The sequence below is a fragment of the Morus notabilis genome, unplaced genomic scaffold, assembly GCF_000414095.1.
Source record: "Morus notabilis unplaced genomic scaffold, ASM41409v2 Scaffold804, whole genome shotgun sequence".
Classification (NCBI taxonomy): Eukaryota; Viridiplantae; Streptophyta; class Magnoliopsida; order Rosales; family Moraceae; genus Morus; species Morus notabilis.
The window spans coordinates 345,489-359,528 of record NW_010361209.1 but is presented as its reverse complement, the minus strand read 5'-3'; the positions used below and the strand labels follow the sequence as shown (position 1 = coordinate 359,528).

The 14,040-nt window shown below is 36.1% G+C and overlaps 2 protein-coding genes across 3 annotated transcripts; both read right to left on the bottom strand.

Moving 5' to 3' along the window:
- Positions 1 to 941: 941 nt before the first annotated feature.
- On the bottom strand, positions 942 to 3,230 carry LOC21402461 (NADH dehydrogenase [ubiquinone] iron-sulfur protein 7, mitochondrial). Its single transcript, XM_010098781.2, has 2 exons — positions 2,729 to 3,230; positions 942 to 1,486 (listed from the first exon to the last, which is right to left on the bottom strand). The coding sequence occupies exons 1-2, from the start codon at positions 3,139 to 3,141 to the stop codon at positions 1,252 to 1,254; spliced, it is 648 nt and encodes a 215-aa protein (XP_010097083.1). The 5' UTR covers positions 3,142 to 3,230; the 3' UTR covers positions 942 to 1,251.
- Positions 3,231 to 4,744: 1,514 nt separating this feature from the next.
- Positions 4,745 to 10,640, bottom strand: LOC21402460 (serine/threonine protein phosphatase 2A 55 kDa regulatory subunit B beta isoform). Of its 2 annotated transcripts, none has more exons than XM_024166024.1 (14): positions 10,225 to 10,640; positions 8,824 to 8,927; positions 8,606 to 8,704; positions 8,382 to 8,501; positions 7,564 to 7,770; positions 7,366 to 7,454; positions 7,023 to 7,141; positions 6,541 to 6,664; positions 6,293 to 6,416; positions 5,841 to 5,909; positions 5,649 to 5,740; positions 5,451 to 5,528; positions 5,181 to 5,245; positions 4,745 to 5,009 (listed from the first exon to the last, which is right to left on the bottom strand). In XM_024166024.1, exons 1-14 carry the CDS (start codon positions 10,328 to 10,330, stop codon positions 4,873 to 4,875), a joined length of 1,533 nt encoding a protein of 510 aa, XP_024021792.1. In that variant the 5' UTR covers positions 10,331 to 10,640; the 3' UTR covers positions 4,745 to 4,872. The 2 variants fall into 2 exon arrangements, with proteins under 2 accessions (XP_024021792.1, XP_010097082.1); XM_010098780.2 differs by having other exon boundaries at positions 7,567 to 7,770.
- Between the last annotated feature and the right edge of the window lie 3,400 nt (positions 10,641 to 14,040).

Sequence of the window (14,040 nt, the reverse complement as noted above, 5' to 3'; positions counted from 1 at the left end):
ACCACTTTTTCCTTTAGTCAGCCGGGCGTCAACACGTGACAATTATAGAACGAAATACGTAAAAGACCATGCGCAGGAAAGGAAAAAAAGAAGAAAAAAGAGTAAAATTGACAATTCACACCCAAAAGACGAGACAGAAGTAGAATTTTAAGAATATTACAGTACAATAAACATGTTATTGTGAGTGTGTGAACAGTGTACCTTTTTTTTTTTTTTTCCTTTAGTGTATATATAAAGTGCACTGATAGTATAATTATTTAATAACCACAGAAAAAGGTGGAATATAAAACTTTTCCATTTAAATAACACCTTCCTAATGAAATGGTTGATAAATTGACAATCTATAGGTACAAAAGTGCACAGATAGTACAATTATTTAATAACCACAGAAAAAGGTAGAATATGAAAATTTCCCATTTAAATAACACCTTTCTAATGAAATGGTTGATTGATGTTCTAATTTAACTATCCTGAAAATAGTGAGTTTAAAATTAAAAAGAAAAATCTACTGCAATAAAGAAAAATAGTTAAAACAGTTGTTAATACTAGAGAATAAGGTTGTTGATACTAATGAATAAGGAGTATTTTTCTGTTTCTTTTCAATTACTTCTAGTTAGTGTACAATGTAACTTCTCAAAATGTGAGAGAACAAATTTATAATGACAAATTTGTAATTCTCAAATTGTTCTGCAGATTTTAATCTGCAAGAAAAATATATTGAAATCAGGTGGTGGAAGAATTTAAATTCAGTATGTCAATATTAAGACAAGCGTAGAACTACCGCTAGGCTAAACCCACAAGCACAGCGTGAATAATTGAAAAAAAAAATGTTTTCATACATGCACAGTACAACATTTACCACTACTAACCAAACTTGAACCAGCAAGTTTGATAATGCAAACCACAAACTGAAAGCTAGGCAAAATTAAGAACGCCTTGTAATCCCGGATAAACAAAACTGTAGGCAACTGGTAGAAAGTACAGATAACAAATGATGAATAAGTCCCCACTTCTCAGTCAAAAACAGGAAACAACGAAGAGAAAGTTTTACATAATCTTAGTTGTACTGTGAAAGCTCCAGCTAGCAGCAGGAAATATGGGTAAAACATAACAGTGAACATCCTGAGGTTTAAATTGCGACATAAGCACGATATCTTGCTTTACATAGCCCATTTCCAGGGCAAACCACCCCAGAACTATTTTATTGCATAAAAATATAGCCAAATATGTGCCAATACAACTAGAAGGCCCTTACTTGGTCCACCAGTGAAGAAAATCCTTGCGCCTGTTGATCTTCTTCTGTAGCTGAAGAAGCCCATAGAGTAGAGCTTCAGCTGTAGGAGGGCAACCGGGAACATAGATATCAACAGGGACGATTCTGTCACAACCCCGGACAACAGAATATGAGTAATGGTAGTATCCTCCACCGTTTGCACAGCTTCCCATCGAGATCACCCACCTAGGTTCAGGCATTTGGTCGTAAACCCTGCAAAGAGTATTTAGAATGGTGTGAATAAAAGTTACACGTCCTTCTTCCCTCAGCACATTAGGAGTGCAAAAACATATTGATCGGATAAGCTAGGCAGTAGGCAGGAGTGATTAGAAGTAAATTGCAACTTGCCAACTTAAATTTCTTTCACTGTAAGAAAAAATAAAGAAGTGTCCAAAAACCTACCAAATGGAAGCCTATATATCTTTTAAACGCAAACTACAAAGCATAGATATGCATAAGCTTAAAAATTGTCATAAACTAGACAGCGTACATAATACATATGTAAAAACAACTCAAAACTTGTCACCCCACGTAACTTCCAATCAAATTTGGACTGCCAAGATTAGGAATTAGTATAAGAAAGGGAAATCAAACAAATTGTCTGCTCAAACATTCCAAGAAATGAGACCAAAAGGATATCTCTCCCAAATCAAAGAACACAAATCTGTCATTGCCCTTGCTCCGGCAACCAAAGTCAAAGATCCCAATTCCTAATCAAAGAACACAAATTTGAAAATGGCAATGACAGTTTGCCCTTGTTCAAACATGAGTGAAATTACATCTGTCTGAAATTTCTTCCATACACCAACCCAACAAGCCAAGCAGAAGCTTAAAGTTTCGAGCTTGCTTCTAGCTATGAAGGTTATGAAGTATGAATGGAAAAACCGAGACCTTGACAAGTGAAGCAACTCTGAACCTGTAGATTCATAAACTCATATACTTCACACAAAAAACTGAAATCTGATACTAACTAGAGCCTATAGCACCAAACAAAGTTCGATGAAGAAAGGGTTTTCCCTTTTGCTAATTAGCAAGCTGACATAAACGTCAAAAAGACCAAAATCAATCTCGGTACATCCTGGTCATGGTCACCAGAAAATCTTTACTTAGACTCGGGAACAAGAACCGCTTAGAGCACTCAAAAAGCTCAATTGAGCCAAGATTGAATATCCACACTGTTGGGTCACAAAACAACCGGTGAAGAAAACAAAAATACAAAATAAATAAATAAATAATAATAACTACTACTAAACTTGCTGAATAGGAATCAAATTAGGCAAAGCTCATCTTATCAATCACTCCAAGCACCGAAAAAAAATATATATATGTATTTGCTTCTATAATCGAATCAAATTGGCGCGCGAAAGCACGAAGGTTATAAGGGATAATCAATTACCAAAACCTAGAGGCCTAAAATGAAAACCCTAAGAGAGAGAAAGAGTGGGGATTGCGTACTTGCGAAGAGCAGGGGCCATCTTGTTGGTAAGAGTGCCGGCAACGATCATGCAGTCGGATTGGCGTGGGCTGGGCCTGAAGATGATCCCGAATCGGTCGAGATCGTAGCGGGCGGCGCCGGTGTGCATCATCTCGACGGCGCAGCAGGCCAGCCCAAAGGTCATGGGCCAGATGGAGCCACGGCGGGCCCAGTTCATCAGATCGTCGACCTTCGAGATGACGAACTCCGCCGTCTTGGACAGCCCAGTCGGCGACGAGGCCGAGGGCGGCGGAGGCCGCGCGTAGGTGGTGGGAGCGCCTCCGCCGCCTGTCCCGGCGGAGGAGAGAGAAGGAGCTGTGGTGTGGATGGGGAGGGCGCGCTGGGCGGCGAGCTGGAGGGGAATCCGCGACGATGTTCGGGTCATGAGAGCCATGGCTCCTGCCGCTAACGGAAGAGAGATGCTGATGCGACGAGGTGTTGTTGAACTATGGGATGGAGAGAGAGAGAGGTTGATTTGTTGTGGTTCCTCTATACTTGGAGACGTTCAATTTTGTTGTCGTTTTTTATTTTTATTAATTTTTGTTGTCCACTTCATTTGTTGTCGTTGATTTCAAGTTATTGTCGTTGATTTATGTTCTCGTGTTTTAAGGTTGTAATGTCGGTTTATACTTTATAATGTGGTTGTTACCGTTCGTTTTATGTACCATAATTTTAATCATTTAATTATTTAGCCAAACAAACGTAATTTTAGCTATAAAGTCTTTGTTTTATTCTAGTGTCGTTTCTATTGTTTCTTGTACTTCGGAAAAAAAAGCATAAAGGGTATTTTTAGGACTCATAATTTGTTTGAATACATGTACCAAACAACTCCTTAGAAGTTCTTGTCTCATGGTTGTCGTACTATGTTTTGTTTAAACACTGTCGTTCTTGTAGTTTTGAATATGGTCGTTTTCTATTATCCTTGGTTTTACGTGTTGTCGTTGTTGCGGTTTAATTTATCTTGGTTTTATGTCCTTGTCGTTTTTGGTTAGATAATATTGTCCTTTTCAAATTGATATCGCTATTTACTAAACTTTCGTTTTCCATATTATGTCCTACTTCCGGGAAAACCAATGACATCTTGTTTTTAAAATATTGTCGTATAGTTTAAAGCTATTGTATCCCGAACTGAAATTTGACATTGTTACCCGAAAAACACACTCTTAACTCTTAAGTAATACTCGATTTGTAAATCAAATTACCAGGTATTTTTATTGTAACGAGGTGAAAATGCAAGTTAAATTACTCATGGCCAGCATCAGAGAAACAAAAAGTTGTTAACAGTCCAAGAAATGAAGCAGGCAAAATTCTTTATAAAGTAAACAATTGATGTAAAACTCCACCACTTCAGCACAATGGGGAAGACGAGAAATATGCAAAACGGCAAAGCAGACGACAGGAAAGGAACAAAAGAAAAGTAACTATAATCATTTTATTCAACAAAAGTACACCAAGCTTCCACGTACCATGTTTCTTCGACTTATGGAGATGGCAGCTGCCTTAAAACAAACATTAATTAAAAACTAAAAACCCAGAAAAAAGAACTAATTTAAACCCACGAATCTTGGTTTCCAAGTAAAACTGTTGAAAGAATGATTTGCATGAGCCCCTTCTACTTCAATCCCAAAGGTAACATGGTGGCAAAAGATCATAACAAATCAGCAAATTCTGAAAGGAGTGGAAAGAATGGTTAGGCAGAGAAAAGAGGACAAAAATCATGACAGAATTTGGCAACCGCTCATACTAAGTTCAAATAATACAAGGTTGAAAGGCCCAAGTATCAATGAGAACTGAAGCACCACAGCAACTAATTCTTCCAGCCCCATGCTAGGACCCCATCGATCTGAACCTTCGCGGCACTTACAAGCACAGCCTTCTTAAATTGCCAGTTGAGCAAGGATCACATTCTGTTGAGCCTGACTGGGAGAAAGAGGCTTAGTTTCTTTCTCAAAAATTTTACATTGGCGAAATGGTATCCTGATCTAGGAAAGTTAGTCTTAAGGGATTGCAGGGTTTCTGGTATAATTGGCAGCTGCCACATCACTATAAGGGCAGAAGGTAACCCGCCTGTTCCAAAAGCTCTCCTCCCCACCACCAAAAAAGTGCGACGTCCCAGAAACCGTCTCTATGCATAATACATGTAAAGGCTATTTGAAGCAGCACATGCAAGTGAGTTCTCAGTCGGATGCCATGCAAGATGTAGCAACTTTGTCGTGAAATCGAAAGCATTTCCGTTCGCGTCAGCTCCAGAGGTATCCGCACCTTTATGATTATATCATTAAAATGAAAGAAAAGGTATGTAAACAAATTATTAAATACACAATAAGAACTGATGTAATCAGAAAAACGACAGAATACAAATTCAGCCAATGTCCATCAAATCTTTCAGAGGCTACACCATATGTAAAAATCATGCACAAGGAAAGGACATACCTCGCCTTAGAACACGGGGAAGGGTGCCCAGAGATCTAGACCTTGATGGGTTTTGAACTTGTCTCCTAAAATTGGATGACAAAAGATGATCGCATCAAGTTAAGAGAAAACACTCGATAAGAATTCTTCTAAACTCATAAAGAAAGTATGAAACCATGCAATATGAAATTGTAATTCTTTATCTATCACTTTTTAGATGGGATCAATTTCAGTTGCCGCCATTCTCATCAAACCTAGACTAATTATTATATCCATCTTTAGAATATATACCTCATAGGATTTTTGCTGGCTTCTAATGTGGTCGACTCTGTGCTACCTTCAGAACGACCAAACACACGGAACAGATTGCTGAAATAATAGAAAACACTTGTGATAAAATATACTGCATTATGCAACATTTTTTAAGATTTTCAACACTAACAACAAGCACCAAAATCCGTCAACAGCACATGTGTATATAAAGCAAACCTGTAGGAACCTGTCGCCACTCGAAGTCCATCTCCACTCAAACAGCACTCAAATTTATCGAAGATAGAATCATTTTCATATAAATCACACAGCTGGCCAAGGTAACAGCAAGATAAATTATGGTGTATGGTATGTAAGATGCCTGCCTCATTATCATCTAAAATTAAAAGAATTTCAGTAAGAATACATTACCCTTGGTCTTAAGTATTCGTGAACCTGGAAAGTTGCAACCGGACCAGAATCCATATTGATGTCCCAAAGCTGGAGAAAAATACAAATACGTGAGAGAAGAGAAATGGCCCTTGTTTGAGCAACAATCCATGGTAACTATACTGCTGAAAACCTATATGGCTATGAGTACATAATGAAGCACTATGAATTAGAGTTACTCATTTGTTTGTTTTGCTAGCAAACATGTTGCAAGAGAAACAGCCAAGAAAAAAGAAAGTACAAAGGAGTTCAGAGGAAGCACCCACTGAACAGCAAAATAAAAGCCAAACTCAACGTGCAAAGTCATTGGGTTTTCAAAAATTCGACTGCAGCATACATTCCATTAAGCCATCAGGTCCTTTTACACATGAAATAGTTATCGTGGATAAGTCATTACAGAAATACAATGGACCTAATATTACAAAAATACAAACCTTGAGAGTCATGTAGTCACGGCTAAGTATATGCCTCCCATCCTTAGCAAACTTAATGTCTGAAATTGAGGCTATGATCTCAGTGAAAAATGATTTAGAACCAGGTGCTTCCTGTTCCTCAAATCTGCATCATTTAAGAGATAGTTATTGAAAAAAGAAGCAAAGTCAAATGAGTGAAAGCAACCCAAGAACTCTCAAATCTACAATTTTCTAACAAAAAGAAAGGACGGTGGGCAGCCTGAACTTACAATTTGCTATGAGTATCACATAAAGCTGACTGCCGCATATCAATTAGTCGGATTGAGCCCTTTGAGCTACTATATGCCAACATATTACAATGACTAGGGTGAAATTCCGCTGAAGTTATCACCTCTGCACATATTAATTCAGGTATAAGTAGATATGAAGCACTTGCCCTAAACAAACATCAGAAACAAGGAAAATTATCCATTTACAACATAAACAAAGCGTTCCAACAATCTAAGGCAAGAAGAACGAAACATAAAGTGGCTCCTGTTCACCAAAAAGACAGTGAGAATAGGAAGGAAAGAAAAGCACAAATTAAAACAACGAGAAAGACAGATATACAAAGATAGATGGAGAACCAGACGTTAGGAACAAGATTTAATCCACACGTCTAATATTTACATTAAAATTGGGAAGAAAAAAGAAGAAAAGAAGAAAAAACTAGATGAAGCACACAAGTACATTCAGAGTGTTGTGTTCCTACCAGTTAGATCCTCCATGTTTGCAGGCTTCACATCAAGGATATTAAAACTCTGATTGCTAATTTCTAAGTTCCAAAGATTAATTCGGAGGTCATCAGCTGATATAAAAGTTTCACCGTCGCTGCAAAACAGACAGGAAAAGAAAGTGATTTGTGAATGAAAAGAATATTAAGCAGAAGAACGTGGATTGCGGAGATAATGTGCATGGAAAAGACTTCATATTCAAGCTATAACCATTTTTCTTTGCATAAATAGTTCCTTATACTGTTAATATTAAAGGCACATGAAACATTCAAAAAGCAAAAGAGATGGGGAGAAAAGGAAAAAGTGGAGGCCTGGACGCACCTGTTATTTGAAATGGAATTGATATGATAGTCGTGAGCATGGGCATATACTCTTCGACATCTAGCCACAAGACTCGTCTCATGCGTCACCTGGAAGCCGCAAATGAACAAAGTATTAGAGCTAAAAAAAGTTAAATACCAAAATTTTAATCATAGAATCATATGCTTCCAATAATCGATAACTCTGAATGAATACAACTACCGTGGGTAATTTTAGGGATGGGTAACCCTCAGGTGGAAATGAAGTATCATTGGTCGGGTAACTGATGCTTCTTTCTTTGCACCCACCATTTGCAAGATACGGTTTGGAGCTTGTTGATACACAGCCAACAACAGGACCATTTCCCATAGCCTTTGCCGGATCCACATTCATTTCACATACTTTCTTAACCTTTTTCTCCTGGATCTGCCAAACATAAAAACAGTGGAACAAAAACACACTGTGTTAGAAAGTTTCTATGCATTTTTCATTATATCATTAGTAGCAAGCAATAGTCAATTTTATACACTGCATGTACAGGTGTATCCACGGTGATGCTAGAACTTATTGGAATAAGCTCAAATTCATCCATCATATATCATAAAAATATATATAATTAAAAAGAATTCAAAAAAGTAAGACAAAGTTCATGAGTTAATTGCCTAATGCAGACTACTGTTGTTATTCCATGCAAGTAGAGACAGTTTCAGCCGTTATTATGACACATTTCATATATTGAGCACATCTTGGGCAATATTCTCTCCCCAACATAAATATTCCTACAAAAGCATCAAACTTCACTCTTATTCCAGAATATGTCGTAGCATCAACCTGTTTCCACTAACGATTGCATATGTTACATACAAAATCTTTTATATTTTGTCTGCATAAAACTTGTTCCACTAACAATAAAATAAAATGCATTTGATAGGAACATATCTAAATTGAACTTTGAAGGCTTGGAAAGTAAAACATTGGGAGCAACTGAATTGTTTGTCCAAAGAAAGATACAAAACCAAGAAGAGGCTTTTTCTAACCTTCCAATACTTGATGGTTTTATCATTGGTTGAAAGAAGAAATAGGGCTCCGTTAGCTGTCTGGCACCATCTAATCTTGTTAATTTTCTCCTCAATCTCCAAGCTCTTAAGATAGTCAAACTGGGTTTAAACAGACAAGAAAGGGGCCAAATTACCACGTTTCAGATTTAGCAAGGAAAGTAAAAAGTAGACAGTAAGCATATATGACAAGGGAAAAATCATACCTCAGGTTCATGACTTTGGAACTCAGTTTTATAACGAAACTCAGGATGCCTACTCATTGAATAATCCATCCTCTCCAGATCTCTCCGATCCCCAACATGCTAGATATTATATGTCCAAACAGAGAAAATATTACAACATTGTAGCAAGAAAACATGGGAAGCAAAACAGAATAATAGGCAGGTTAACAAAAAAGTAAAAAATTAGTTACCAAACTTACATCTTTAGTATCTGTTCTTTCAAATAAAACGACCCGACCTCCACGATCTCCAGTAGCCAGGTGGTCCCCAGCTCGATCAAATTCAATAGCAGAGATGATGTCAACTGCAAATAAAAGATTCAACAGGTAAACAAACTGAGTGGTTATTTATGCAGTGACCCAACTGAATATGTACAATCTCAAACACCAAGCAACTCTTGTTCGTAATTTAAAAGGACACACCTAATGTGAAATCATCTAGCACTTGAAACTACAAGAATTCACCTAATTCATTTACTTAAGCTCAAACTTCTGAGGTTAATTATAAAAGGATTTGCAAGTAAAAACACCGAGGAAATGAGCAAAGACAAAGGAAAAGGAAGAACTTTTATTTAAAGTTTTATTATCCACTGACTTGAAAAAAAGGAAAATAAAATACTTAAGAGTTGAGGTCATGCCACTCTCGTTAAAGTGCATATTAATATAGATGATCAATACATCATAAACGTCTCAGCTAAGTGAAGTAACATAATGCAAATCGTGATGCCAAAATGCCAAGCAGGAGCAAAAGCCGGAAATTTGTATAAAATGACAAAAATCCGAGGAACAGTAGCATTTTACCAATGTCAATACACTGACTTGCAAAACAGTAATTGATCATCAAGGAAGTAAAAAGGAAGAAAATTTTTCATATGGGAACAGGAATGAAAGCTACACAGAGCAAAAATAACTGCAAGCATGCCTGAGACCTAAGTAATTTCCCACTTTGACTTCATCAAAGTGTTTCTTAGTTGCAGTCCTTCTAAATCTGCCCAATCACCTTCTTCACTTGCGTTCCTCCATATAAATTGACTGCTTAATTCTAACCCAGTAGACTAGTACCAATTGTTATATTATATATATATATATATGTAAAACAGTTATGTGAATGTCGTTTGGTGCCTTTCTATATGCTGTGGAACCAAATTGAGCAAACTTCTTTTTCAATTATATTATTTTTTGCGTAATTTTTCACCCCTGGCGTCAGCAACAACATGGCATGTGTTATATATATATATATATATATATATCTATGTGTGTGTGTGTGTGTGTGTAAACATAGGTCACGTGTAGTTTAAAGCAATTCTTATCTCAGGCAAAACAAATCGACAGTGATAGAGAAATTAATACAAACTACATTGTTTTGCAAGATATAGGAGACAAACTAATCACCGAGCGAGGTAATCCTTATTATAACTGATGTGCCCAGGCCAAGCCATAAATGATAATTCAATAATTTCTTGCACAAAATCCGATTCTCGCATTACGTTTCTTTCTAATCAATGCGCAAACAGACCTCGCCAGCGAAATCGATTAACAAAAACACATCCGAAAACGAAATCCACAAATCCCTAAAACAAATCGAAAACAGTAAAGACTTACCTTCCTGAACTTCCTCGCCCGCCGTACGCTCTCCGAACACCTGGGAGAATTTCCACTCCAGCGGCGCCGCCGCCGAAGCCGATGCCCCTTCCCCGCCGCCGTTCATTGGCAATTTGGTAAATATACACGCACTTCTCTCTATTTGGAAATTGACGAATAAAGAAAAACTACGAATAAATCGCGAATCAATGCAGGAACGGGCGATCTGGAATCCGGATTAGCATGAATCTCACCGATTCAAAGCGAAATCTTCATGAGCAGATTAAAACAAGTGTCTCACTTCTTCATCGTCCGTTCAAAGATACATGCTTTCGGTCTCAAACAGCTATGAAATTTCCACACTTTCCTGGTACTCTCTCTCTCTGTGATCTCTCTCCTTTTCTGGGATTTCCTTCTCTCTTTCTCTCTCACTTTTTTTTTTCCTTTTCTTTTTTGGTTCGGTGCTGATAATGGAGGGGAAGAAGAAAATGACGGAGCAAGAGATAGCTTTTTAGCAGATTTCGTCAAGGATACTAAACTAGAATAATTACAGCATCCTTACGCTATGATTTATTTATGATTCTTTCTTTTTATTTATTTATTTTTTTTACTATTAAGCTTTTGTTGGGTTTTGGTGTAATTTAGAAACCAAGAAACATAAAAATCCTATTATTAAAGCGGTGTAGTAGATTCCGATGACTATTCCTGGGAAAACAAAACAAATAAAAAGTGGAAAAAAGAATATGGTAGGCGTAGGTTACAATGATATTGTCGTTAAGAGGATTTAAATATGGTCATTTTTCTATAGAGAAAGTTAAATAACAAATTACAAGAGGTAGAAAAATAAAATTACTTTCAACCCAAAGTGTTGTCCATTGAAGGCATGCATATTTCTTCTCCAACTTTAATTTTACACCAAAAAAAAAGGAAAAAAAAAAAACAGAGAGCATGTGTTCTCCGGTTTCAATTTCAGATCTGGTGATCTCATATGATAAACAAAAAATTTTATACCAATAATGACTTTGAAAAGAGCACTGTTTAGAGTTATATATGAACTTGAACTTGTAAAAAAAATTCTTAAGGAATATTAATTATAATATGTTCAAAAATATGATAATGTAAACACACTTGATTCAACAACTAAATTGTGCTCTATTAGTAGAGAAATTCTCGTAAAAACTTTACAATACAATTATTTTTAATTTTATGAGACTGTCTCTGGTAAGCCGTTCTATCGATATAATCAGTTTTCTGACTGTTAAATTTGATTAAAATCAAATGAGATTAAAAAAGTATACAGATACAAATATGACGACTAAAAAAAATAAAATTATTTTTTTTCTGATCCTACGGGAGAAACTCTCTAACTTTATTCTCAAAAAGAAAAAAACTATCTTAAAATATGTGAATTATGATTAAGTGAGAGCGGGGCCCGGCACTAGTGGAAGAAAATGACTAAAAGGTTATTAGCAACCACTAAACGACTCATCTCCCTAAACATACTAAAAGTCCGTTTGTTTCATATATTCAAACTCAAATTATTAATTCTACTATAATATTTTTCTCTCATAAAAAATATAAATTTTAAACACCAAAATTAATAATCATAATTTGAGTATACCTTCTAAATAGGCTCTAAAACAAATAGCATGCTAAAGTAAAGGTTGACATTGTGAAAAATGCTTCACGACCAACAGCGACCCAACCCTATTATCAGCTTTGCTTCAACACCTATACTCGTCCGCATGTGGCATAAATAACACTTCATAACTCAACATTTAACGATGGTCATCTATAGTGTTGAAACTTTGGACAGACTGCCCGCGATCATCGAAAATTCTAAATTTTTACCCGATGACCGAGCCTGAATTTTTGAGCTGCCCGACCCGACCCAAAGAAGACCATGGACGGGCTTCGTGTAGGTTTTGGCTGCTCGAGTCCAGTTGGGCAGCCCGAACCCGCCATTGGTGCCCGAAATTTTTTAATATATTTATATACTATTATATATAATTTTGTTTATTAGGTATGTATATAAATGATTTTTAAATTATTTATTGTAAAAATTAGACAAAAATTAAAATAGATATTACAATTTGAAATTTAAAATGAACACGAACTATATAAAAAATTTATTAATTTATTAATTTTTAAATTTATAATTCATGATTACGTCGTTAAAAACCTTATCAAGAAAAATTCAATTGGGATAAAAACTTGGTAAGGAAAAAAGAGTGCAATCATTCTGGGACGAATTACAAATTTGACGAACTTACAAAGTCTATACAAGATTACAATAACATTGTTCAAAGTAAATAAATATTTACAAATTACAATAATAGAATTTAATTTGAAGTTGAAGGATCGTCTTCAAAATTAAAAGTTAATATATTAAATTCGTCAATCCATTCTTGACTTGCCGGGGAAATTGTATCGTGTAAGCGTTGGTCGGAACGATCCCAATCCTTGATGCACACCAAAGCTTCAACAATGTCATGTTGCAATGCGTTTCTACGTTCTTCAAGTATTCGGTCGGTCGTACTGAAGGCTTGTTTGGCTGAAATAATGGATACTGGGATCGAAAAAATATCTGTTGCCAGTCGAGTTATGATCGGCCAAGTTAATGCTCGTGTCCTCCACCACTGAATCAAATCAAACATTTCACTATTGTCGACTACTAAGGCCTCACTCAGGTACGCCATTAACTCGCTGAAGCCACCGATGTTGCCGCCGCCTCTTGATGAAGATCCACTCCCAGATTCTTCTTGACATTCAGTAGTTGTCGTCATCTTCTTCAACCCGAAAACATTCAAGAATGAATGCAAATTGTCGTCTCGTTATTGCGGTTGTTCTACACGAGTTGGGTTTCTAAACCTACTTTCATAAGAGCTATAGAGAGATAATATTTTTCCCTTTATAATAGAAAATTGGTCAGAACAGTCGATATCTAAAAAGTCACCTAAGTTTTCTAATCAACTTTCTAAACCTTCTAATTTTAATCTATGATAAAAAATAACACTGAAACCATACAACACTGGTAATTTAACCCAATATTTTTTTTTAAACTTCTTTTCTATAGAAGCGATAAGAACTCCTAAAACCTCGTGTGTCTTAAATTCACTAAATAAAATAGTCATTCTTAAAAGTTCTCCTAACGCTAATGGTGACGTTGGGTAATAAGTTCCACTAAGCTTTAAAGTAATTTCGTGAAATCTACCTAAAAAGTTACATAAGAGTTCGGCAATTTGTCAATCAGTTTAGTCTATAAATCATGGTCCTAATTTTGCACTAACATTGTAGTGACCAAGAAAAATCCCATAATTTTAATAATATAATTCATGTATTCAAGTCAAGGATTTTCCTGGAAAATCATTATACTATGTACATTTTGTGATTAAAGGATTTATGGAATTAACATCTGCATTCCTAAATTCTGTAGCAGATTTCACGTTAAGTTCACAATTTTTCGATCAAGTAAATTCGATCGATAAATTCTCACCGTACTTTAAAACGGAAGAATTTCTAGTACAGATACAGCTTGAGAACATTAATTTTAAGAATTTCCAAGCACAATACAAACTAGCATCCAGTACCCGCATACAGGAGAAAATAGCTGTCAGTATAATTTTGGACAGTTGAATGAGTAAATTTAGAAAGTAGACAAAGGTACAAGGGTTAGGTTTCATTTTTCTCTTTCCTTCCTTCACTTGGCCGGCCAAACTTAAGGGATTATGGCCAAAAATTTGGCTAGTGAAGTGTGCTACATGGACTTCATGATGGGATTGAGTCAAATCAACTATTGGACATGAAATGCTACATCCCCCCCTCTTGAAACACTCC